We start from the raw sequence: 27,912 nt of genomic DNA, 5'->3' as shown, positions 1-27,912 counted from the left end.
CTTGAAATACTTTTCCTGCCTGAGGGTATATTTGGCATTCCCATGGCACACTGTACTTCCTTGACTTAGTTCTTTCCTTTCCTTGACTGCTGTGAACTTTAACATACCTCATCTACAATATTTCTGAAAATAATGTCTTAAATGATTCCTGAAGAATCTATGTTGTTTATGAAAACGTATTGTCAAACAACTTTTCTTTTTATTTTCTTATTAAAATCACATTTCAGGTGACACAATATATAGAAGGTGGGAACAAAAGAGGGTTTCACCCAGTCTGTATTTCTCATACACTTTACTTTAGAAACTGGTGTCTTTCTAATGCATTTTACAATACTAAGTTTATTTATTTCTCAATAGGAATATCTTGAAAATGGCCCCTTATTTTCTGAACTGAAGTTTTACCAGAGGGCTGCAAAACAAGAACAGAGTAAGTAATATATCCATTCTGAATCTGGTAGATTTAAGGACAAGTTTGGGTTTAACTACTTCTAATGAGAACTTTTGCTTTAGAGCTTGACAGCTGGCTCATTCCATATGCACTGGATTAACCCTAGTAGTTTTAGGTTGCTGTAGGTTTCTTTACTTGGATGTAGTCCTTGTCCTTTTGGATCAGAAGAAATCAGAATTTCATTTTGTGAAATTAATTGTGCTCACTTCAGAGTGCAAAACAATGAATGGACTCCAGAGGGAGACAGACCAGCCTTCGAACTCTCTTGAGAAGTAGAGTTACTTGACAGATTAATTTGACCATGTTTTGCTGGTAACTATTTCCATGTGCAGAGCTAAGTGTCTATAATCATCCCAGGATTTAGTAATAATCAAGGCACTTGGTTCTGCAGACATTTAAGCATGAGTGTGATTTTTTTTTTTTTATTTTTATTTTTTTCTCCATGGGAATTGTCCTGAAGAATTTAGGTGGTTTAGGATGCTGGTAGATGTGCTTTTGATGGGTTGAAGCATTCTTTATTGAATAAAGTAGAACATCTAAATGAATTATTTCTTCAGCTATTGGTAACTGTTTAACTGTTAAAAAGCTTCTTGTTTTGAAGAATGTAGAGAACTTCAGGGTAAAGTTATGGTCCGAGTTGTTTGCTGCACCAACTGGCAAGTCTTATTTATTTCATTGTTTCATTCAGAGTCTTGGCTTAGTAGCCAAAACAAAGCCAACAAAAATAACCCACACTAAAACTGACATTCTCTAGCTTTAATCCAATGTTGTATTTTTATTATTACAGTAAGAAAATGGATGAATCTCAAAAAGATAAGATGTTTAGGAATTCCAGTGTTTTGGGGATCAGGCTTGGCTGAGTACAAAGGGAAAAGGTAATAAGATGAATTGTAATGAAACCATAAGTTGACTGAAGATCCATTTTCAATAAAATGGACATTCATACACACTTGCAGTCTTCTTTTAAAGGATTCCTCCATTTTGTGTATTTCCTGGTAGCTATAGATTCATGGTCATGGAGAGACTTGGAGAAGACCTTCAGAGAATCTTTGAAGATTGTGGGCGCAGATTTAAGAAGGAGACTGTTCTGCAACTTGGGGCAAGATTGGTATGTAGATGGACAGAGAAAATTGGTATCTCTTGAACTTGCTGAATTCAACTAGAGAATTATCTTTCCAACGTAGTTCGTTTAGGTAGCTGTTGAGTTGAGAATTCAGCATGTAGATGCTATGTATTTTCTCATGTTTCATCTTTATTTAAAAAAAAAAAAATTTAAATTGAATATCAGGACACTCTGCAAACTGGAAGTTTCTGGGGTCAAACCAAGATTTTTTCGAACAGGTTAAAGCACAGACCACACACTTTAAAGTGTGTGCCTAGACTGAAATATGTAAGCCCATTCTCATGTACTTTAACATGTATTGATTTTTTTTTTTTCCTCAGTGTCTGAAGGGTATTGTATTAGACATCCATATTTGTCAAGGTTCACAATTGCATGCCTGAATGCAAAATTTTCAGTATGTTTGCAGAACAAGATGATTGTACAGGCCAGGATTTAGGCTAGTAGGCAAATATCAGTTTTGCTCTCAAATGTGTGTAGACTGGCACACACTAGAAGAAGATTTTTTTACATGCTCCTTTGTAATACAGTTTTGCTGTGAAATCCTTGTGTTATTGAATGGAGCTGCACAGGAAGTGGAGTAGAAGCAATGGATGTAAGATGCAGGAAAAGAAACTCTGAATATAAAGGAAAATTTTCACACAAAGAATGTTTTGGCAGTGGCAGATGACTCACAGAGGCTGTGAAACATCCATCCTTGGGGACATTTAAAGCATGCCTGTTCAATCTCTTGTACAACCTAATGTAACTTAAATTTGTCCTACGTGAAGCAGAGGGTTTAGTTTGGACACCTCCAAAGTTCCCTTTTAACCTTAATAATATTGTTTGTGATGATAATAAAACATGAAGGGCTTTTGTAGTTGCATAATTGGCAGACTTTTAACACTTTTTGTTCTCTACAAAAGTCAGGATTAGGTTGTCTGGATGTCCTGTATGTGAAGTAAGTGCAAACTTTTAAAATTTCAGTTAGAGCTATTGTACCACATTAAGATGCTAAAGAAGGATGATAAAATGGAGGTTGTGGTGGTGACATGAAATGCACCAATTATGTGATAATTGGTAGGATCAAATACATTACAAACTTTCAGGATTGAATGAATGTGTTCTTTTTAAGAGCTTGTTGGTCTCAACTGTTTATCCACTATTAGTGTCATTCTTACTTTGTAAGCATAGAAGCTGGTACTCATAGGTAGGCACACAGGGCTACTCATGGCAAAGTGTAGCCTGTTTCTGATTTGCCATCAGCTGTGTGCCTGGTGGAGGACAGACCCTGTGGAGGGAGTGGACAGTCCTTGTTCACTGACTTTAATTTGTCATTTCAGTCTTTGTAGTCCTTGATCTCATTGTATGAGTGAGGAATATTTGGTGGCACGGTTAGGGGCAAAGTAGAGATGATGATGGTGATGATTTCTGTTCTAAATCCTTTCCTAGTTGGATACTTTGGAATATATACATGAAAATGAGTATGTTCATGGTGACATTAAAGCAGCAAATCTACTTTTGGGGTACACCAATCCACATGAGGTAAGCATGTTTATTTATCTACACTTCTACTCTAATGAGTGTATAACTCTTTAATAGTTTTATGTATATTCTGCTTTAACAATTTGTGTATGATAAGAAGTTTATGCCTGAACATTCACATCTTTCACAGATCTGAGAGTGACTCTGTGGAGCTTAAGATTTCAGAGAGAAGCAGGACAAAACTCTACTTTGTTCCCTTTATGCTTTGCTGATCTGTAAACTAATCAGGAGAATAAGTTTGAGGACCTAATTGCTGTTCTGTGCCAGTTTTAAGTATATTAGTAGAGTTTAAGGATATGGCACAACTTATTTTCATTCTTGGGAAATTATAGCTGTCTAATACTGTCATGAATTGTGTTTCCATGCTGCTAACTAATGTCCTACTAGTTGTAGTTTGTATAACAAGTGAGTAGAATTAAGGATGCTTCTCTCTAGTACTCTAGAGTGCTGAGGCCTTGAGTTTGAGCCTCACCTTTGGGTGAGCTCCAGTGGTGCAACCAGGTTAGCGCAGTGCTTACAGAAGCAGTAAAAAAGCCAAGCAATGCCGAGGGTTTGAGTTTGAGTGTGAGCTGAGCCTGTGCTTCAAGCCTCACCTTTTATTGGCCCCCTAATCCTGCTCATGCGCAGTGGGGGCCCACCCTAATCAGGCACAGGTGGGCTTAACACAAGCTCAGGCCCACTACCTGGTAATTAGTGACACCTGGTTGCCTCATTTCACTACGCTGGAGCCTAAAACCAGAACTGAAATGGAAATGTTTTGATGGAATGGTTTGAAACAAGTCTTTTGATCTTTTCTCTTATGGCATCTTTTTCTTTTTCCTTGGATATTAAAATCTAATTATGCTATTGTTTTCTTGGGAAAAAATAATTTAGGAAGAAAGCACATCTTCAACTTCACTTGAATATAATCAGCTGTTAGCGATATTTTCTATCAATTATTGTTTTTCTGCTGCAGTTGATGAAGGAACGGATCTTGCAAAATAGCTCACTTGCCATTGGAGATTGAACCACTGAACTGCTGTTTTTTACAGGTTTCAAGTTAAATGGTTAATTAATAATTAACTTTTCAGCTTTCTAAAATGCATACTTTGAAAACTATCATGACTGTTTAAAACAGCTGTGGTTTTCAGACAGTGGTAGCAGCCAGTACCTAATCTCAGTTTATGGTGTTTACCAGTTTGCCGAATCCAAAGGAGGTTATTTAGAGAAAAAATTATCTACGACCCAATCCCATTAACATAACTCAAATGACTTCTTTTGTCTTGGCAACTGTATATTTTAGTGACAGCAAAATATGCATGTTTTTAACATTTAAATCATTTTGGAAGCGCCCATGTAAAATAATAATAAAAATCTAAGACATGTAGCTGACTTGGATTGCTGCTTTTGAGTTAGCCAGATTGTAAGGTGATATTCTGATTTGTTTCTGTTGTTGTCTGCATGAAGATGGTGCTACTAGTATTTTATTATCATTTTTCTTATTGTTATTCATCACCAATAAATTGTGAGTTACTAGACAGAGATTTTAGGTGGAAATACAAGTTGTTATATTTATTAGATAAGATAAATCAGTAGGTATTCCAATTTTTGTAGCTCCTAGCTCAGCATGCACAAAGTATATTTTTCTGATGAGGTTTTGTTTAGAATTTTTCAGTAAAATTCATTTTTGCACTGAAATAATTATAGAAAACATTATAAGAAATGAGCTTTCTAATTCAGAAGAGCTAATGGGAGAGGATTTCTAGTGTTTGCTTGCATTAGTAAGGTATGAGTTATACTTTCATTTCTGTATGCTTAAGAAAACTTGGGGCTGTTCAGATATTATTCAGGTAAAATTTGCAGTCATGACCCCAGAAATTAGGCAAGTGGCCACAGGTCTGCTGGATTCCCTGAAGCCCTGATAACCATTCTGGATCCACATAGACATCAATCATTATTCCTAATTGTCTATAAGGCATTGTGTACTATATTTAGCTTACGGAGCAGGGCAGATGGCTTCATGGGACTGTTTCTGGGGAAATAAAAACTTATTTTCCAGACAGAGCTTGCACTATATTCTGAAGCATGTATGTGTTGTGGTTGGCAGGGTGTGGGAAGAAGGAATAATCTCACCAACACCGGATCTAAAACTTTCAAATTGGGAGATGTGCGTATGTCATGTAGCTGAATATCCTTCCCCTGGAATTTACTCTGGTGTGCTGTCTGCCTCCATACTTGAATCAAGGTTCTTTACCTGAGTTAGGAGCAGTAATATAGAATATCCTCACAGAAATTCTGCAATCAGAACTGTGCACGTGTACTCGCACAGATGATTTTGCATTTGTCGTGCCCCCGCTGTTTGCATGTTCTGTTAATTTGCTTGTCATTTTGCCATGGGAATTACTTTTTCCTATTCCATGTGTGTCCAGTTTCTGTGTGAGACATCATGATGTTGTGACAGCCTTTTCTGCAAATCAGGTGGTCTTTATAACATGTTGAACTGGATATATTATTTATTTACCAGAACAGTATTTTTGGAAGTTCTGTGGAGCATTACTACTGACTGAATATGACAGCTCTACGGAATATCCTGTCCTATATCCTCTAAACTATTGTTGGAGATGCTGTATTTTAATTTTGCCATCTTGTTACTAACCTTGTGTCTAACCTTAGACAGTTCAGATAAAAACTTGGACACTGTTATTTGTTCTAAATGCCTGTGAAGTGTTTTTCTCAGCCTTCTATCTCTGTTGAAATGGGGTATAGCTAAGATGGCCTTGGTCTTGTTTTTAAAAACAAAGGAACTGGGAGGTAAAGTGATCAAACTAATCACATAAATAGCGACTGGCAAACTCAAACTCATGAATACAAGCTGATGCCTGCAGCTTCAGGGGTAGTTGGCATAATAAAGCTATATGACCTAGCAACTCCTGTTGTGATTTTTTTTCTTTTTTTTTATTATTTTTAAGGATTATATGCGAGTGGATCCTTTTTCTTTAAGGTCTAGGATTTTAAGAGAAAATAATTGGAAATATTCTTTATTTCTGGACACTTATTTTTAAAGAAGCCTGTATCTAATATATATACATTCAAAATGTATTTCCATATTCTGTTTTGGTGAGGAGATAGAAATCTTTTTAAGCAAAGAATGGGTACCTTTATACTCAAGTTTGAATTTGTCATTTAGCAGCTGTTCATGTGTACTATTACATGTGAATTTGTGACTGACTTCCTGCAGTTCCGTAAAAGATAATTTTTCTATGTTATACTTTCTGCTGCTGCACTCTCCTCTGTAAATTAACCTGGTAAATTTACACCACAGCCAGTAAATATTATAGTCCTCTTTTTGGTAGAACATCTGAAATCCATACTGCTATCCCCTAGCTTCAGTGGCAAGGCAGAGAAACAAATAAAGGAAAGGTCCTGTCCCTCTGTGACCTCCAAATGATGTTTAGAAATGGTTAGAAGATCAGAATCAACTGACCTCAAAGAGCAGCTGGCTGCAGATCTATTCAATAGAAGGGAACGAGGCCATTCAGTGAGTTACAGGTCAAAAGATCAATTCTCCAGTCAATATGTTTCTGACACGGCCCCAGCACAATGACTGACGGAACAGGAGTGATGGACTGGGGGAAGTATGCAGCCCATGAATCTCAGAGAGGCCTGAAAGAGAGCTTGAAGTGATCAGACCTATAAATTGCAGACCAAGTGAAGCACTGGCTCAGTATTGCAGCAAGTTAAAGACAATTCAGTACATAGCAGCAGCTGTTTTATGATAAAGCAGAATAAGTGTTATTCATATAGACTCTAGAAGATAAATTGAAACCAATTAAACTCGTTTAAATTGTGATACTACTAAAAGGGTAAAGTGTTCACCAAGCAAGAACTTAAAATCAGAGTTTTTAAGGAAAGAAATAAGGCCGGGTAGGAATGTCTCTTCAAAACAATTACTGTGTAGTGGTGCCTTTTTTAATTCTTTTTTTCTTAGTTTTTTTTCTTTATTTCTTTTTAGGTTTTTTTCTTTCTTTCTTTTTGTTTTTTTTTTCTTTCTTTTTCTTTTTTTTTTTTTTTTTTTTTTTTTTTTCCCCCATATGGGGAGACATTCTGCAGTGTTGCAGACTCCAGGCTGTACTGGAGGTTGCTGTAAATTTTAATTGTATTTGCACCTCTGTTCTGTTTTGGATTTTAAGCATTTCTTAGACAAGGTACAGAGTAAAACTCTCAGACCTGATTAACATAGATAGTCCTAACTGAAAAGGAAAAAAGAATATGAAATTGTTTCAAAATGTTAACTTTGTGGACCAGAGATAGAAGATACAGAGCTCACACATTGATCGTATGGGAAAAAACATGCATGAAAACAATTCCAACTTAAAGCCATTTTTCATTGTGAGGTACACCATTTTGATTCCTGCTCTTTAATTCAGTGTGACAAGTTTGCTGAAGGTGAATGAAGTAAAATAAAAGTCTCTTCTGTTCTCCTTCACTTGTTTGTAGGAAGAATACAATATGCAGAGATACTGTACAGAAACATCTGAGATTTAAATTGTGCCTACGGGCTCTGCCCCTGATCTGAGCTGTAGCTTCACAGACAGATGGCCTTAATTTTCTTTTGTCAGTTCTGCTGCTTCATTTGCTTGGATCTGCTTACAGTGGTTTAATTTCTTTTTGTAGTAATGGCTGAGATATCTTGGAGTTCAGTTGATTCCAGCATTGGGACTTGCTGCTGACAAGTCACAGGAGTTTTCTTCCCCACTCTCCTTTGTTTAACCTTCTTTCCTTCCCTCCTCAGTTCCTTTAATTTTTTTTTTAATTTTTTTTTTTTCAAAAGAAGCTATTTCTGATTTCAGTTCCAGTCACTAGACTTCAGACTTCCTGCCCCATGATGGACTTCAGTCCACCTTTAGCCTTTTTGTAGTGTAGAGTCCAACTGAAGTTGACAGCACTATGGTCATTAGCAACCAATCTGCCTCATGAGTAGGTATCTACTTAATTATTTAGAGCACATTACATGAGCCTTGTAATGGAACCATTGGAAAGAGAATTAGTGTATTCTCACCCTTTCAGCAATAGATCTTCTATGCGTACTTCAATATAAGAAGATTACTATGAGAAACCAAAGTGCTAGGCTTATGGCTTCCCAGACAAGTTCAGTTATCTATCATAACATATACAACTTGCAAGAATTTTATATGTTTAGTAGGTATTTAGTGCTTCAGATATAAAGCACTATGAGTCTCTCACAGAAAGGACAAGAGGACTGCCAAGTCTGTGGCTGGACACTTGTGCACATGAACCATTATTTGTACATGTGGGGCTGTGCTTGAATAAGATGGGCACATTCATGTTTGCATGAAATTAAGTGCAAAGACTTTAGAAATCTGACTCCTAATCTATAACAAAATCTATTAGTAACAGACTGTGATAAGCACTGCTGAATCTAGGGCAGAATGGACTGAGTGAAAAAAAAAGAAACTTCAATAAAACCAAGAGTTATAGTAAATAAATTCGGGGGAAGGAGAGTTACAAGGTAACACAGCTAAAGCCAATGTTCTAGGCTTATGCTACTGTTGCACCTTCATTATGTTTGTTACCTTTCAAGTGTCTTGTTTATCTTACTTTGCATATGCTTTGTTCTCATGTTATTTGTTTTGTTCCTAAAAAAAAACATGCAAGTGAAAAACATTTAGTGTATGAAACACATACTAACACTGACATTATTTTTGGTATTCTTTAATGTTAACCTTGTTTCACACCCATATAACCTTAAAAAAAACCCTTAACTTGCCTACATATTTGCTAACTTCCTCTAGCCACCATCCTCTGAGCAAATTTGGAAGGACACGTTGTGTTACATTGTCAAAAAGTGACAGCTATAAGGAACTATATATCTTTTTAATGATGAAAGGGTTATAATGAGAATTGATGAAATGAAATTAATGGTAATTTAAAATAATGCAGCCATTCTGATCATGGCTGTGGCAAGGTTGTTAACAGTGCAGTACTGGTTTTGTACAGGGTGAAGGGGATTGATTTTTGTAGATGGCCAAGAGGCTTTGTCTTTAGGGGCTAACATTGGTTGCATGTTTGTGGAAAAACATCTGGTGTGAAAGTTGAGGAAGTGGTAAATGGATCAGCTAGAAGCAAGCTAATCAATGACACTTATGACCAGCTTCTGGAACAAACTAGTACAATCATAGATGTTGTTGCAATTGCATTTGAGTGGATTCAAGAAGTGGTTGCTTCTTGCCACCATCAGTTAAGACAGGATAAACTAAGGCTACTTTTCACTTTTAGAGGGGCTTTTCAATGCAAATTTAAAACTGCTCTGCTGATACTACTAGTGAAGGTATTATAAGAAAATCTGTTGCTTAAAAATTGATTAAGAGCACATAGTTCCTGTGATTTATCTGTTGGCTAACTGGTGACTTCTCTTACGTAGTTCAAGTTTGAGTAGCAAATTGTTGTGGCTACTTTCTAAATGTCCTGTTGTTAAGACAGTGTAAAAGACCACCCAGGCTGGACTGCCATATGGGAGAGTCTATCACATAAGCTAGCACTCCTAGTCCAGACAGAACCAGAAACCTGGCAGAGATGCTTTTTTTTTTTTTTTTTTTTTTTTTTTTTTTTTTTTTTTTTTTTCCCCTAACAGTTAAATTCTCATTTTAATATAAGGCATAGCCTGAATTGTTAAAGGTTGAAATAATCTCTATATTTCCACTTACTGGATCTGGCCAGCCATAGATGTCAGAAATCTCAACAGACAAAATCCAAGATGTCCCACTTAGGCCAGGAAAAAATTCACCTACTAGGCTACTCTCCTTCTCAGCCTGCAAAGGATGCAGAAGGCTCACAAAACTTGGCATTAGAGTAGTTTAAGTTAGTTCTTTCAAACTGACTGTGGGCTTAATTAGGACAGGTACCAGAGCAACAGGAATACCATGGAGAATGGATGCAGGAGGAACTCAAATCGGTCAGCCCAACAAAGTTTATGCCCTGTCCCAGATTTTTCTAAACATGCCTACGGTCTTTAATCTTGTATCACCATTTTTAAAGTCTGTCAGGTGAAAAACATCATTGGTAATCTTAAAAGCCATCACCCTGCAGGAAGTGAGTGCTGCATCCAAGTTTGCACGCTCCAAATAAGCACAGATCCTGCAGCAGAAACAGTAAAACCAAGAGACCAACCATCCCAGGATTTGAAACTGCCTGGAGCACAAACAGGAATCAGTAGCTCAACAAAATGTGCAACACAATAATGCGTTAAGTTTTCTTGAGGGTTTTTCTTGTTTCTTTTTCTTCTACCAGGAGTGACATAATTAAATTACAAGTGAGTGCCAGAAAAGTTTATTTTAGGCTTTTATAGGATAAACTATTTTTTTTAGCTAAGGAGGAAACAAAACTAAGATTCGAATAAGAAAAGGTTTTTCTCTGTAATGTAATATGATTCAGTAGAAATGATCTCTGTGCCTTCAGATGGCTTGGCTTTTGCCCCAGAGATCGCTTCCATTGGCAATATAATAGCAGTCTGTTATATTTTTATTATTTTTTAAGTGAAAGTACCAACTTGGATATTTATTAAAAAAGCAATTACCTAATGTGAGAACTGGTCAATGTAAGGGGCAAAGGCCAGGTGGGAGTGTGAAAATGACAGAGTGAGAAAATAACCTATGGGATATTGTGGGGTGGACAGATTGTGATTAAATTCCAGCTGCTTTCAACAAGTTACTACTTGTCAGCTGCACTGCAGTAATTGACCATGTGCATGTATTAAGTCCACCCCTGTTGGAGGGTAGAACCATATTAATCTGAACTTCATAGACTGGACTAGTACCCTTAATCTAAATTATGTGCATGGCAGGATTGACATGGATGCGGTGCTGTGTGTGCTATGCTTAGAGAGAAAAAGAGGCATAGGAGCCAAATGGCACATTTGTGTTTATCTTGAAAGGCAGCAGAAGAAGAGAAAGTAAAATTCAGCTCCCCTGAGCTGTTCTGTTTTCAGCTCCAAATACTGTAAAAGTGAGCAAGACTTGACTTTAAAGTCAGTTAATACTTTCACAGGTAGGTCCCAAGAATATGCAAATGCATCTCCCAGATTTATCATTCAGAACTATGGGGCTTCCTCCCTCTGGTTATTTAGGTAGCTATAGTGAAGCATCTTGGAAAATAAAAAACATTTGTGGAAGGATGGAAAGGTGAACTTGGCAGAGTGCATCATCTTGCTGCACTACACAGAATGGGGCCCAATTTTTTTTTCTGCTACTCTGATTTAACTCCATGGATTTGCTTCAGAGTAACTTAAAGTGAAGTCTGGCTCTGTGCCTTTTAAAAATTTATTTATTATAAATTTGGAAGTGATTTACTAAGAATGCTTTCTGGGTTTAGAGTGGGTGGTTAGTTTGTTTTGCTTTGTTTTCTTTTTCACTGTATGTTTTAATAGTTGTTGCCAGTGCAAAGTTACTGTCAATGACACTGAAAGAGATGAGACTACAGTTAGGGTAATGCTCAGCAGCCCTGTGGTCATGGTACCTGTTAGTGCTGGAGCTCTGAGTCCAGCCTGGTGGAGGGAACCTGCTGCTTCTCACTTCCTCTGGCTTTTAAGTGTCACTGCTGTTATGAAATTCCACAGTCTCAGCTGATGGAAAATTTGAGCAGCAGTATGGATGTGCCTGTTTAAGTAAGGAGAGGAAGGGGTCCTGTAAGCAACGTGAGGGCACATAAGAGGCATATTGCAGTTTATGATGTCTAGATGCCCACCTGGAGGTATGAGAGCTTAGGAACAAAATAAAAAGAATGAAATTCTGCTTGACTCTGAAGTAAGATAAGAGTGTATAGCAGTAGAAGGATTTAAATGGGGAGGGCAGCTGTTATAGCCCCCAGTTGTACATATTTTATCCTGAGGCACCATTTGGTTTAATAAAATTTAGATCTAAGGTTGTCCTTAACCTATCAGTTTCTTAAGTCTTAATTATAAAGGTTATACTTTCAAAGGACAAAAGCATTATTCACTTGTCTGTTCATGTCTTCCAGGTTTATCTTGCAGATTATGGACTTTCCTACAGATATTGTCCCAATGGGAACCACAAACAGTATCAGGAAAATCCTAGGAAGGGCCATAATGGGACAATAGAGTTTACCAGCGTAGATGCCCACAAGGGAGTAGGTAGGTTTCTTTCTTTTTTTATTTCAGAGGCGTGATTACAGAATGAGTAATCAGGCAGTGTGAGCTGATGTATACAATAGAAGTAGTCTTGGGGATTGCTCAGGGTTGATCAGACCCTTGTGTGATGACCTCCTCTTGTACCTGGGAATGCTTCTCCAGGGCTGGGGAGGGAAGGAGGGCAGCACAGTTAAAGCTGAAAGGCTGCTGCGCATGCAGTACTGGAAGGTGAACCAGGATGCCCTAAGAAGAGCTTGCCATTAAACTTGATGGGCTCATGCTGGGAGTACTGGTTTGGGTTTGCTGTGCTCTGTAGTCTGGCAGTGGCAATATTTGCTAATGTTGCTTTGTCAAGGAAAAATGTTTCGAGCCTGCACTGTCCTTTAGGGAGAGCTGTGTCTGAGTGTCACCATCTGTGTTATGAGAGGATATTTCAAGATGACATTCCTTCTGCGAGGAGAAAAACCTATTTTGAAGCCATAAAGTGTTAACTTTTTGAAATCTTTTTCCAGTAGCCTTTCATATATCTTACTTATTTAAACTCACTTTGATGGTATTGGAAACACATTTGCAGGTAAATTACATACATACTCCTTTTATTGGATATTGATTGTACTGCCTTGCATTCCAAGGCAGACTTAATTCAACAATTCCCTAATTAGTTAAAGTCATAACCTATGTCTTGTATTCATTTACCATTAATTAAACCTTAGCTGTTTATTACACTGCAGTCCAAATCCAATAGCAGACCCATAGAGGCATGGAAAAGGGAATGGGAGGTCAATATTGAAAATATATGGTGCAAAGTCCCACTGATGGCTGCATTGTTCACAATCAATATGGTCAATGCAACACAACTTTCTTAGTTGCTATGTCAGCAAGACAAAAAGTCAATTCTAATGTTATGCTAGTGAAAAAAATGGTGATTATTGAAAAACTTTGACTCTTGCTATGAAACAGTGTTTTTGTTAACTTTTCTTTCCTCTGTTCTCTTCTCTCTCCCCCACCCCCAACCCCAAGATCTTCTGAAATAAAAGGACTGGTTTTCTGCTGCCAGCTTTGCTGGGATCATAGTGTCACAAGCGATAAATGTAGAAATTTGTGCTTGTTAATAGCTGCTGAACTGTTACCTTAAACTAATACTTTCTAATGAGTTTTAGTTGGCACAAACAACTGTATATTATTGCTTTTTCTATTAAAAGGACCATTGACCATGTAATGTAGAGGGTCTTGATAATTTGCCGGCGCTGTTAAAACCTGCAATCGTTTAACTCCTGGTCATTAGGAAAAATGAAATAAGACTGTCAAGTATTTGCTGCTAAGACAATTGCACAGTTTCACCTGATAAAAAAAAGATTTTGTGATGAAGAAGGCATCTGTTTCAGGCTCTTTTAGCCCTTCCAGCCATTCAGTGCATTTTCTGGAGTTCTGACTCTGGCTGTTTTTCCTGGTAGTGTGAGCGATGTGGCTGTGTACTACTGTTTGATGTGGGTGCTGTTTGAAGAACAGGTGGAGACTGTGATATTTGAGATTTGGCAGTTGGATAGTTATAGCAGCTAGTTTGTCTAGTGGAGAGGTGTTGGTTGATGTGTATGTGGTTATAGGACAGATAATTCTTCTTATTTGAAAGAGCAGGGAAATTTACAGGCTTGGGTGGCAAAGGTTGTGCGTATGCAAGTGTGTGTTAAGTTGTTGCCTTTTCAGTCTGTGGGTTAGATTATCACTTCAGGTAGCTAAAGCCATGATGGAATTGGTGAAAAGTGGAGGACTCAAGAAAACAAAATATTCAGAAAGAGAGCTTGAGAGAGTTTACCCCCCCATCTTACACTGTATGTTTTGCTTGTTAGTGGCTGCAGATAAGATCCACAGATTTTTCTGATGCTTCCATTGGAAAAGCCTGTAGAATGTATCTGGTATGCTGCAGAGAATCCAAACCATTCTCATGGAATGCCTCAGCTCTGACCTTGTAACAGCCTGAATCCATTAAGGTCAAATTACCCCAGTTTCTGCAGCAGGTCTTTCAACATCCCAGGGCAAATATGCATCTGCAGTGACTTCTGTTGCTGGAGGCCCTTTTCTGGCCTCTTGCTGTGAGGTGTAGAGTTGTAGAAGTGTTTCCAGGAGTTGGGGCAAGTAGGTCTTTTACTCAATGATCTCCTATACTCCTGACTCATCACTGAGTTTCAGTGCAGTCTCGTGTACTAAGTGAGGTGGGGTGGTTCTATGGGAAATTGTTTAAAGACTGTTCCACTGTTGACAAATTAAAGCTGTGTAGACAGCCTTCACTCTGGTGTAATCTAGTTTTTCAGGGTAGAATATTTATCTCAATACTTTTGGAATATAGTTCCAGTTTTAAATGTTATTTTATATAAATGAGATCCTTTCCAGAGGGCATTTCCTAAGTGTACATAGCAACATAAATATGTTTCAAACCTCAAAACCCCTGAGTACTGCCAGCTGCTGTACTGAGCTATACAAATGAGAACATTCTGGCTTGCTCTGCTTTTACTCAATAAGCACCCACCTGAACATACATAACAATCTAAAGTACATGCTGAAACTTAGAAGAAAATTGTGAACTTGTTGCCTTCAAAAGTGCCTCTTGGCAGTGCTTAAAGCTGATAACCTCCTTGCATAAAGCCAATCAGATGCAATGACTTCCCACTAATTCAAGTCAGCGCTGGTCTTTCCCTACTGGAATCAAGAGATTAACCCAGCTGCATCCTGGGTTACCCAAGCTCTGCTTGTTACCCAAGCTCTCCAGATGTAGAGGGTATGCAGTCCATTGAGATTCAAAAAGTTTCCTACCAATGGCCACTGACTGCATGGTGACACTTCTGTGTGGGAGAATCAGTTTGTGTTCTTCTGACAGCCTCTGCTAAGGGCTGAGTCAGATGTGCTGTTCCTGTGGCAGCTGATGGGGAACCACAGAATCATAGGTTCATACTCTAGTGCCTGCCAGCATGCAGTGGTGCTGCTGGTGGCTTTGAGTTCAGGCTGGAGCTGAAAGGAACTTGCATTCCCTTCTCTGCGTCTAGAGTTTGCTTTGAACCAAGCTGAGCTTTGCCACAGAATCTGGCCCTCCTTTATATTTGGTGCCTGGATCTCATTTGCAACCATTGCAGTTTTAAAATTTAAACCCTTTTGGTGCAAACTTCGTGTGGCACAACCACGTTGTTAGTTTTAGTGTAGTACTTGAGTGTATTCACTGTATTTATTTTTAAAGACCATACTGTATAAACAGTATTACATTTTTGCTTGTTGATTGATAATTAAAAAGAATTATATCTGTACCCAGTGTACTTTAAAAAATATGTTACATAGTTAAATGTTAAAATGTAATATTTGGATCAATGCTTCCTATGGATTTTTGTAGATTTTCTACTCACTGAGGCTTGCAGTCAGTACCTAATTTCTCTGGAGATACACTGCACTTAACATATTGAGTTTTTTTAAATACTCCAGTCCTGTGCATTGAGTGTGCAAGACCAGTTTTAATTTGCTGTCCTTGATGAACATAGGAGTATTAACTGTCTGGGCAGCATTCCTTCCAGCATACATTTGTATTTGCCGTAGATTTAAAGATAACTCTTCCCTTCCTTATAACATTTCACAGTAACTATTAGCAGTCTTGCCATCTTTCACACTGGGTAAAGGGCCTACTGAAATCCTTGTATCTCCATCTGGAATAGTAAAAGCTGCCTCAGACAGTAGTGGTGACTTGTGACAAGCTTAAGGGTAAGTAGAGTGTCTGATGACATTTGCCTCAATTAGGCCCACTGGTTGTCACTCCCTCGTTGATGGTGAATACATTTTGTCTGAGCTGGTTTGATTGAGCAGAAGTGTGGGGTTTTTCGCCTCCTGTGTGAAGGATGGCAGCTGCAGCTGTGTGTTTGCCATATTTTAGCCAGTTCTTTGTGCCCCTCACATCACGTTATTATACAGTGTGCTCCTTTAGGTCCATCCCAGTGCTTATATACTGTGTTTGTAGGGGTCAATGCAGGCATCGGGCTGATTGCAGGGAATTGTCTGCAGTTCTTGTTCTTATTTGCTGCACTGGTCTGGCAGAATTGTTGCTGTTTGATATTAAAAAATAGGTCAATGCTTGTCCATTTTTATTTTTTTTTCCACAGGCAGGGGTTGACCAGAATATATGCAGGGTTCATTTTCTGATGAAGGATGTGCAAGAATATAAACACATATACTTGGAGACACATTCTTGCTGAGCCCACATGGCTTCCAGAGAAGAGAACTCTAAATGCCTCTGGATCAAGAGGTTTATTTGGCATCTGTCCATGTATAGTTAGGAGTCAGAGGGAGCCTGCTGGATTATTTTGTCGATCAAATGAATTATTGATTTGCTGCAGTTTGATATGTGCTTCCCAAAGTCTCTGTGGAGGACAGACTGTAAATCTGAAAAATAAAAGGAAAATATAACCTGTCTTGTGAAAAATGGGTGGAACTTTGCAGTGTGAAATAGATGTTTTAGTTTTTAAGTGTTGGATTAGAAATGTGTGCCCAGCAGAAGAGGGAGCCAGAGGTCATTGTAAGCAAAAGAGTTGGGCTTTAGCAAGGAAAAGATTGCACAAGTTCCTATAGCCACCTCTGTAAGCTTATTCTGCCAGGAATGTCCAGAAGCAGCAAAAATAAGATTCAGTGGCACAACTGATGAGTGTGGCTGTGAACTGGCTGTTTAATTTTAGCTCTCGTTCTCTACACCAGGATTAAAAAATTAGTGAACCTCACACCTGCTTGTCTGCCCCTTACCTTTTTGATTTTTTTTCTGCCACACAGATGTGAAAGAAGAGTAAAACTTCCTGTCCTTACTCTCCTGCCACATGTTCTCCTTACTGCAAGCTTGGAACTTTTTACTTCTGACCAGGTACTTGCATCTTCTGCCACCACCATTTTATATCCCATGCAGATATCGTGGTGAAGTTCCCTTGCATCTTCCAACTTTCCCACAACATAAACTTCTCCCCACCAAATCAGGACTCTGGCCCTCTTCCATTCAGCACAGCCCATTCCACCAGTCCTGATGATTATTGTCTTTGTTTAGAGGAGAGTATTGCTGCTGGCTGCACTTTTCTATTATGTGTGAAGACAAGGAGGCTCTGCAGGTAGATCCTGCGTTTAATGGACGTGTGCATCTTCTTGTTGGGAGGTTGTTGTGCGTGTGACTGCACATTAGGCTATTGTGATTGTTCTGGAAAGTGCTGCCAGTTTGAAGAGGTCTGAGGGTGACAGTTTTGGAACTTCTGATCTGCAAAACCTCCTGGCTCACAATGTACTCAGAAGCTTGGCCATGGTGGGACAGCAACTGTAGTGTTGCTGCTTTTGTGGATCTTAAAGTGAGTTATTTGACTGCTGTGCTGGGGCTGCATCCTGTTTCTGACGGGACAGTGCTGATATGGGGATGCTGCCTTTGAGAGGATGTGAGACTGATATTGTCAGCACAGCACTTCTGTGGGCATCCAAGGCAAGGTCAGTGCTGAAGAAACAGGATTGTATTTCTTTATGAACAATGTGGGAACTCCTGCCAGCTTTGTGGAATGTTCTGTGCCTGTCTAGATGCAGGATCTGAGTTCAGGAGAGAGACCAGAGCTGGCACAGGAAAAGCTGCTCATCGCTATGTCCCAGAGTAAATTCTCTGGAAGAATTGCAGCCCAGTTGTGGTGACACCATGCTTGGTCTAGATTTATTTTGCTTTCCAGCCTTCCATGATGGTGGTTGTTGTCAGTGAGGATTTCTGTAACATGCCAAACCAACAGTGCAGAACTGTATGTGAGAAGAGAGATTGTTCCCAGCCCCTGCTGGCAATTGCCCTGCTTGAGATTGGGTAACTCTGTTCAGGATGGCCTCCAAGCATTAAAATTTGTCAGACTTTTAAAATTTAACTATATTTATCTAACCTTTCCCTACAGCCACCCACTCTATTCAATTAGTCAGTATCCTGCTGCTGTCAGCTCCTCAGACTGACCAGTACCTTAGGGAAGGTAAACTTCATTATTAGCTTTTTTGGTCTTTTTCCTTTCTCCTGCCCCTATTACAAGCACTGATTTTTTACAAGTTTTGTCTTTGTCTGTTTTTATAAGCATCTCAACCTTGAGTTAAAAAGTTTTATCACTTTTAGTTAATTCCTTTTAAAAATTTGAAAAATTATGATTCATGATATATTTTTAACATACTTCTGTTTCTCCCTGGTTATGTTAACACATTGTGGACTTTTGGATTAATGGCTATGGTATAAGTTATATTTGTTTGTGAATTAACATGAATTTGTATGCTGTAATGCCTTTGAGAATTGGAGATTGCACTGCATGTAGATGCAGTATGAGCAACTAAAATGATCCTCTTTTATGAAAAGCTTCCAATCTAAAGAAACACTGATGGTTAAATTAGAATGTAACAGTGCTAATTTAAAATAATAGAAGAACATTTCATCTGTCACTTGTTAGCTTCCTAGATCTTTACAAAAGGCTTGAGAAATTTAGCTTAATAATGGCCATAGAGGAAAAATTCAATATTTAAATGGGTTTCAGATGAATTCTTGGAGGCAGTGTAGTTTTGAGAACATATTGTTGCTGATTCAATATCATTTATGTTCTATTTTGAAATGGTAATCTGAATATAAATTAGGGCTCACATAGCCACCAAATCCAGTATACAGAGATACATAATATATTATGTATGCACAAAGATCATCAGGGGGCTGGAGCACCTCTCCTATCAGGACAGGCTGAGAAAGTAGGGGTTTTGAACCTGGAGAAGCGAAGGCTCTGAGATCTTGCAGCTGTCTTCCAGTACCTGAAGGGGGCCTACAGGAAAGCTGGGGAGGGACTTTTTACAAGGGCATGTAATGATAGGACAAGGGGTAGTGGCTTTAATCTGGAAGTGGGTAGATATGGTTAGTCATTAGGAAGAAATTCTTTAGTGTGAGGGTGGTGAGACACTGGAACAAGTTGCCCAAGGAGGTTGTGGATGGAAGTTCTGGAAGTACTCAAGGCCAGGCTGGATGGGGCTTTGAGCAACATGGTCTAGTGGGAGGTGTCCCTGGCCATGCAGGGGAATTGGAACTAGATAATCTTTAAGGTCCCTTCCAACCCAAGCCAATCAATGATTCCATGATTTTTGTCTCAGGGTGAATTGCTAAAGTTACATTATTCTGAATTACCACTGAATCCTGTGTCTGCAGGTTGAGTGTATGTTTCTGGTGTATATAAAACTTGTGATGGCCTAACTCTGATTGCATTGACATGGTTGTTAATTCCTTAACTTCACTGAAGTTGTTCCTGATTTATCTTGGCTGGAATGAGGACAGAATCAGGCTTTTAATCTTTAAAATAAAAAATTAAAACTATAAAAATGTTGTGAAATAAAATATCACCAGCAGTTTCCCATTAAATTTTAGTTTATGTGAGACTAAAATAGTAATAATAAAAGTCATGGTTAATAGAAAAGCAGAAATCAAATATATATAAAAAAGTAAGGAAAATACCCCAGTCTTTTAGTCTTCAAAGAAGATCACTTGGTTTACCTAAGTACTGTTTTCAGTGTACACTCATGTAATACTGACAAGTTGTGTGATTCTGTGAAGTAACCTAGCACAATTGTTTTATCTTGAATGACTCTCACATTTAAAGTGAAGGCAGATGAACTTCTCGAAGTTGATGTTTATTGAGAATTCTTGTAGTCTTCAACTGTATGAGCACATTTATTTTTGCAAGTAAACATATACTTGAAATTTGTACAGTAGTGCTTTATTTGGGGAGAAAAGTAATTATTTCATTGTTTATTAGGTAATATTAAAGATTAGCTTGTTGAATCCTTGTTTTTTTTAAAGGATGTAAATTACTTTAAAAGTCATGAAAGTTACCACCTCTAATCCTGAGCTGACAGGGGAGAAGAAAGGAGCCGCTAGTGGTCAAATAATCAAAGGTTGACATTTTCATGTGGTTCTATGAAAAACACATGTAAATGTCTTTGTGTAGCAATGCTTGCAGTGACCTGGGAGATAAAGTGGATCAGGAGTTTACCATCTCTCTGTAACACGTTTCCTTTTATTTTTCAGTGATGTATGGCTTAGTTACAAGTACATCTTCCCCGGCCCTGCCCTCTTCTCCCTCTCCCCCCTCTCCCCTTCCCGGTCTGAGGCTTTAGGAAGGTAATAGTAAAGTCTTATACTTGCAGACATTTACCTGTTTGTGATGGCTAAGCTCTGAGTTTAGGCAGGAAATGGCTGGAAGGTCTGCATGTGAGTGAGACGGTGATTAGTCATTAGTTAACCATGAAGTAAACTTTACTCTCAGGGGACTGTTAGGAGTTATCTTAGGCTGGCTTCTGAAATCAAATTGACTTTGCATTGTTTATGGAGTCGTATCAATCAGTCCCTCAGTGGAAAAAATGCAGCCCATTGTAATTTTCACAGTTTTTCTCCAAAGGCCACCTTCTGTAGCTCATTTTACAGAAACAAGTGCCGGAAAAGCATTGTGTGTAAATTCAAGGATCTGCAACCAAAAATGCTGGTTTGTATGGTTATAATCTGGAATTGCCATAATGGAAAACTGAGCTTTGAACACGTGTATGAATGGAATTGTTCCTCAGTTAACAGCAGATTTATGGCTGAAGAAATCACTACAGAACAGCAAGTGGTAGAGCTTGTGTTTTTATTTTAATATGAGAGCCAACTCTTGCATTAGGATGTTGCTGAATCTACTGCAGAAAATAAATGGCACCCAAGGGATAGTGTAGCATTCTGTTAGATTGAAGGGCCTTTAATAATCCCATAGTCTAATAGCAGTTAAAATAGAGAATGTAGAGAATAATCTTTACTTTTACAATAATGTCTGTAGGGAAACAAGAAACAGTTATGATGTGTTGGCACTGTAGTTTATAGCAGATGACTTTTAAAACTAAAAGATAAGTTTGCTGAGTGACTTTTTGGAATTTATTTAATGAGACCCATAAAATACGATATCTTGTTTACAGCTGGATTAACAGCACTATGCTCAACTACTGAACTTTATGACAAAAAGCACTGAACAAATCCAAAATTTTTCATTGCTGGAAAGTGCAAATTCATTTTGGAAAAGCATAAATTTAACTTCCACATCTGCCTTTCTTTAATGAGGACTAACAACTTCTGGTTTTGCAGATTTCGTGTGGCTTTAAGTTGCAAACTGTAGGCTGCAAGTCAAATGTGTACAAAGAACTACTGTAGAAATCTTCCTTGTTTTGACTTTGATTTCCTCTGAAGAGCAGCAAACAGCAGCAATTCTATTAGTATTGCACTTCATCCCCCTCCCCCCTCTTTCTCTTGAAAAAGTCAATCTATAGATTAAATTTACCTATTTATCTGCTTAGAAGATACTTGAGGATGGGGTTAATTTTTGATTGAATTATATCTACTGTATTTGTATTTTTTTGTTGTTGGTGTATCTGGGGTGAGGAGAATTGAGAGTAAGTTGTTCCTGAAGTAACTTCCTTTTTGGAAGCAGCAGTGGTAAGGTTACACAGGACTTGCTAATTAGCCAGTGTATTTTAGCCTGTGCTAGGACTGTTCGTGGTACTTGTAAGCAGACAGCTCTGGTGTGTAAATGTACACTAGGTGGCAGTTTTGTCATATCTTCCAAGTTCAAATAACTCTGCAGGAGAACAGGAAAGGCCATCAGTGTTTAGTCTGCGCTCACAGGGTCCCTGCATGACCAGTGTGGACCCCATGGACTTCCTGGAACATGTGTTAGCAATTTAGCAGCAGACATTTATTTCTTTGTTTTACTGCTTGGCTCTTTGAGAAAGTGTTGGTACTCAGTTATGGGCTGTCTGGATCATGTCAGAGGCCATGGGGATCAAGTCCATGTGACAGGCCAGACTGAGGAAGGATGAAGTTGGAGGAGGTGAGGAAACTGACCCTTACTTCAACAGTAACAAGTCACTGCCTGTGGACTGTGGCCAAATACTGGGGCATTTTAGGTGTAATACAGCTGAATAAACAAAACACTTTGCCCATTTGGCTTTTTCATATTTCATCAACACTAGTTCAATCAAAGTCTCTTCTATTTTCTAAGAAGAGGTTCTTATTCTTAATTTTTTTTTTTTTTTTTTTTTTTTTTTTTTTTTTTTTTTTTAATCCTGTCCTCTTCCCCCCTTCCCTCTCCACTTTTTAGCACCATCCAGACGAGGTGACCTTGAAATCCTTGGCTACTGCATGCTGCAATGGTTACGTGGGAAGCTACCCTGGGAACAGAACTTGGAGGATCCTGTTGCTGTCCAGACTGCAAAAACAAAGTAAAATAAACCAGCACACACATGTACATTGCAACATCCTCATCATTTTGCAAAAGAGATGAGAAAAAGACAGCTTTACATCCTGTAGAATAGCACTTTAAGAGAAAACTGAAACTTTTTTTTTCTTTTGTTTTTGAGAGAGAGGTGTTAGAAGCGGTTAAAAATGTGAACTCTGTCCATGTCTACCCTCTTCCACATGGTTATTTGTGTACTGCTGTAGAGATATGCTAAGATCAAACTCAGTACACAATCGTTTTGTCTGCTGTGTATATTTTAGTATTCTTTTTTGTTGAAAGAAAATATTTTTGAATTAGTACATACAGAATGTTGTTGTGTGTTTCTGTTAAAACTAATGGGTGTTTTGTGGAGACTATAGTACAAACATCTCTTGGATGTTTTTCCATATGAGCATTCAACTTATTTAACTTTCTATATATTTTTCAGATGTTTTTATGTAAATTTTTAATGCTATATAAACCTATTACCATTATAGACAATTAAATACCAAAATACTAAAGAACTTGCTTGAAACCTTTTCTGACAGCGGGACTCATTTAGAGCTTACTAAAGCAACAGTGTATTAGTGTTTTCTTTCTCTACTTTCACAGCTGGGATTTGAGAGAGTTAATTGCATGTGGTACAGTGTATCCTATAGAAGGCTGTACAGGGGAGTAGTTACCTGGGAATGGAACATCACAATTGGAGAAGGCAGCAAACTTTTAAGTAGGGCAAGTCACAACAGAGGTACACAATAGGGATAGCTGATCCACAGAAATCAATCTGCAAATTCAGTGTGGCATCAGCTCTCAGCAGAGAAAAAGGTGAGCCTGCAGACTGTGGATAATACAGATTGCATCTGTAAATGTTGACATCGCAGGTGACGTTTAATATTTCTCCTTTAGAAGTCCTGATCATTACACAACCCCCTGCAAGGTAACACTTACACAATTCAATGTTAAATCAATTTAATCAATCAAGCTTCTTCACTAATTCTTCCCTTGCAGTTAACCCTTAAATTGCCATCGTGTTTAGGATGCCGAGCAAACTGGTATTTAGAAGAAGCGCATGGAAAATAATACAGATTCCGTAATATTCCAAATAGCCTGTTAGTCTAATGAACCCATGTTCTTGGTACTGGGTAACTTGCCTAGGTTGCTCCCTTTTATTTTTCTTGATTTTCAGTGCCTATACTATTTTTAAAGGCCAGAAATAGACATCCAGAAATATGTGCTTCTAAGTAAGTACATTACCAGCACAGTTACATCACTTGTAAGAGCACCAGTCCTCTGCCGTGGAGTCTGTGAGGAGGAAAGGGCTGGGCCTGGAAGGTGGGGTGCAGCTGAGAGGCAGGAGCCAGAGCAGGGCCTCAAACTTTGGTGTTTACCAATTGTCTCATCCCTCTGCTACAAGTTGTCAGTCTTTCCTCCCAGTAACACTGGGGCAATGAGCCATTGGTAAGGGCTCATTTAAGAACTGCTGGTGTATTTAAGTTTAGAAACATTCATGCCATGCCATAATCAGAGGAATTTTAATTAGAATTGAAATTAGACTACAAGACAGTATTAAGGTTTAAATGTTTTATTTCTCCAAAATTGAAATCCCTATTTCTGGTACTAAACACCAGGTTACTGAATTGAATGTTATTAGCTTGTCTACCCCAACACATGATGCATTTGACTGGTGGACCATTATGGCTCCTTTTAACAAACTGACAAAAAGGAAAAAGGGATCCCTTTTCCCCTTTTTATTTCTTTGTTTATTTTTAACAGTATTAACAGCTTTACTGAACTCTGAACTAACAGATTTCACTCACTCAGAGCAAGGGGGCTTCTACAGCTGCAAGTTCTTAGAGGTGCTGGAGACTTTCTTGGTTCATGTCTGCACAAAGAGAGCTGGTGCTGCTTCATCTGTTTTCAGGGTGTGATTGATTCTGAGCTCCCGCATCCTTTTCTGTTTCTAGGTGGACAGAAAGCACACCTGTGGCGCTGCCCTTCAGTTTATGAAGTGCATGGGAGTCTCCCCTTTTGTCCCTGCTGTGCCTGCTTCTAATTTTGACAGCCATCACCCTTTATGTCTAATAGGCAGACCAGAACTGCTTCTTAAATTCCAAAATACAAATATTAATCAATAAGCTGAGATCAGAACAAGCTTTTTCTTTCTAGAAAGGCTGAAAGAAAAACTTAAAGTGCAGTCTTAGCTGTAAGTCTGGTCTTGCTGAAATCAGCAGTGTCCAAATAGTTAAAAATATAGCTTGTTAGAGGAGATTTTGTTTTAAAAGCAGTACTCTGAACCATTAGCTATCCCGGAGGTCCACTCTTTTTGGAGTTGAGACTTGCTGTCTTCCTAAATCCCAAATGAAGAATCACCTGTTCCAAACCCACATTAAATTGTTGCACTCTCATGTTGTTTCAGACTTATGGATGAGCTCCCAGATTCAGTGTTGGAATGGGATTCTTCTGGAAGTAAGTGAGCTTTTGCAGTATGTGCCATATAGCTCTTTAGTCTGTTGCAAATAATACTCAAATGTCTTCGTCTGTTTGGGGGAAGCAGTATAAATGTAAAAGTAGCACAAATTTAAAATATTAAATGTATTTGCTAAGTTTTGGACCTTAAAGTAGGTGTCTTCAGCAGGCCTGAGTCCATGCAGTACTATTACCAGGCTCTGGTCTTAGGGTACACTATAGGATGTGAGCAGAAGTCATCCTTGATTTGACACCTTGTGATCTCCTATCCAACAGGAGAATTCAGCCTGCAAGATCTGTATTTAGCTGATAACACTGTAGCTGTGGAATACTTGTTGTTAGACTGTATGTCACACTCATTAACTCAGAGTGCAATTTAATTGAACGAATATTTATTTCTGACTTCTGTGGAACTGGATCAGGCCCTTCATGTACCCGTTGATTGTATTTGGAGCACTTTTAGGACAAAGGCTTGTTTGCTGCAAGGGGAGAAGGTAAATTTCTGGATGCTGTTTAGTGTTGGTCACTGCAGTGGTTCTGATGCTTAGTGATGCAGGATACGTGGGATGCTTAATGCTTTTAGTGCAGGAAATATTTTTTTTCCACTGCTATCCTGCATTATTCCATAAGCAAGCACTAAGCAGATGATACAGGCATTGAGGGATGAATTTTGAACCCTGTTGTGTGTTGGTACCAAAATCAGTCTTGTTTGTGCCGTATGTCACCAAGTGACATAAGGGATCTGAACCATATGTAATGCAAGGTGTTAGGAAGCCGTGACTACTTCAGAAACAGAAGTAGCTGTTACTAGGGAAATAGTAAGCAACTGTCTGCAAAAGGTTTAGTGCTTCTTATTCAGCATTTGAAAAAGCAAACAAATGGACAGTTTGTCTTGTCATGTTTCCTCCTTCACTGACGTACCAAAGTAACTCGGGGAAAACACCAAACTTTCTTAAAAGGGCAGGCAGCATCTGTTAGATTTATTCACTTATTTTCAAAACATTTCTGTCTGTGAATTATTGGAATGCACCATATATTACATGAAATATATTAATGATGTGTATACGTATTTACTAAAGCTTTACCTCTGGGATTTTACCCGATGCTAATAGCTGGTGTAGTACCCCATTTATAAGATACATTTGGGTTTTCACCTGCTGGAGACATTTGATCCCCCCCACGTTTTTCCTAATAGCATTATTTCTGCTGTTCAGTGGTTTCTCTGTTTCTAGAACCACTCAATAATGATAGCAAAGTGATGTTGCTGTTGGACTGGTTTAGGATGTAATTTCAAAACCAACATTTGTCCAAGTATTAGAAGTAAAAAAAAAAAAAAAATTTTTTCCAAAGCTTTCGAAGTACAATATATCAGATTAAAAGAGTTATTGACAGTAGTTAACATTTTAAAGGGTATTACCATATATCAAATATAAAATAATTCTGTTTTACACAGAGCTATCAATATTTGTCAATCAGATATTTTGATTAATTTTTATAGTTCGACAGCTTTCAGTACTAAGCAAGTTAAGGCATGTGCATAATAAGACATAGCACTTAAGGTTAGCTTGTTTATCCAAGTCTGGCTTTTCCTTTTCTCATCTTGGAAAGACAAGATATTGTCAGTTCTGTGTTTTGAGCGTGTCTTCAGCTGAAATTGTGTCATCTTGTTTGGCAGTGTAGGATTGGCAATCATTATGGAATTCAATTTTTTCTAAAGTTCTAGGTCTACACCGAGTGAAATTTACGGTAAAATATGCTCCACAGGTGAAATATCCAAGTTTTTGGCATGCGTTTATGGCTTAGCTTATGATGAGAAGCCAAATTACCAAGCGCTCAAGAAAATCCTGCTGGATGGACTAGAGTCAAGTGGAACTCGCTACGATGGCCCTCTGGAATTTTCTGCTGCAGCAGCATACACACGAAATCACTGTGCTGCTGAAGTGTCAAAAGTAAGTCTGACAGTCGTGGGATTATTTCTGACATCTCCTGCTTGATTGTTGCCTTTTCTTTTGTAGGAAATAGTTGAGGATCTCAAAATGAGACTGATACAGCAGTTCTTCTGCCTTAAATACACCTTATTTGTTAATTGCTGTTTCCCCTGGCTTTGCTAAAGAGTGGGATGTCAACCCTTAAGGAGGAAGAACTGTCGTGAGTCCTTTTGACCGATAGCCTCACACTTCAAAGCAGTGGGGCTGTGGAGAACGATTTACTTTGGGATAACAGGGAAGTCAAGGATTTTGTTCACTAACATCTTGAAGACAAGCCTGAATGCCAGGTATTTCCTTCGTTTGAGATTAAAAGCAAAGTTACCTTTATTAATGAAAGTGTTTAATTCATTTTCTGGCTTTCAGACTGTTCTTTATCATTTGCCTTTATACTCTGGCAGCCATTAATGTGGAGGAGGTATTATTCGGGAGTTTAACTGTGTGGCATGCAGTGGGATGGGATGCACTAGCACAGAATCTTAAAACCGACAGCTATCGTGTTAGATGTTCCTTTTGTACTTGTAAGTCTGAAACTATACAGAGTTAATAAGACCGTGTTTTAATAAGCAGAGACTGAGGTAATTAGCAGTCTTACTGGACCTGCTGTGAAATGTCAGTCCCTTCATACCTCTGCCTCGAAACTGCCCGTATGCAAAAGCCTTGTTTCTGTCTCTGATGTGTGTGCAATAAGGCAGGGTCAGGGTACCATTCATTTTTAATATTTCTGGTGAACTTTGGACCATCACAAGTGTACATGAGCCAAGAATGCAGGATGCAAACTAATGTGAATGATAGGCTGCTGGATGAATGGTGATTCAAGTATCAGTGCACAGATGGTTCTGATTTGCTGAGTTTTGTAGCTGCTGCAACTGAAGACATAAAATATCCTTCTAGTCATAAATTAGCTCTTTGGAAGCAAAACCTTGGCACCAGAGCTTTACAAC

At 38.4% G+C, this 27,912-nt stretch overlaps 1 protein-coding gene across 4 annotated transcripts in view; it reads left to right on the top strand.

Annotated features, from left to right (window-relative positions):
• Positions 1-27,912, top strand: part of VRK2 (VRK serine/threonine kinase 2) — a 45,869-nt gene that overhangs the window by 11,521 nt on the left and 6,436 nt on the right. For all 4 annotated transcript variants that reach the window (XM_071740357.1, XM_071740359.1, XM_071740358.1 and 1 more), the window contains 8 exons: positions 358-427; positions 1,236-1,323; positions 1,448-1,556; positions 3,000-3,092; positions 12,105-12,237; positions 22,401-22,521; positions 24,934-24,983; positions 26,748-26,932. In XM_071740357.1, coding sequence (XP_071596458.1) covers positions 358-427; positions 1,236-1,323; positions 1,448-1,556; positions 3,000-3,092; positions 12,105-12,237; positions 22,401-22,521; positions 24,934-24,983; positions 26,748-26,932 — 849 coding nt within the window. The remainder of the gene's footprint in view (positions 1-357; positions 428-1,235; positions 1,324-1,447; positions 1,557-2,999; positions 3,093-12,104; positions 12,238-22,400; positions 22,522-24,933; positions 24,984-26,747; positions 26,933-27,912) is intronic.

This window comes from Heliangelus exortis, chromosome 3, assembly GCF_036169615.1.
Source record: "Heliangelus exortis chromosome 3, bHelExo1.hap1, whole genome shotgun sequence".
Classification (NCBI taxonomy): Eukaryota; Metazoa; Chordata; class Aves; order Apodiformes; family Trochilidae; genus Heliangelus; species Heliangelus exortis.
This window is presented reverse-complemented; position numbering and strand designations above follow the sequence as displayed.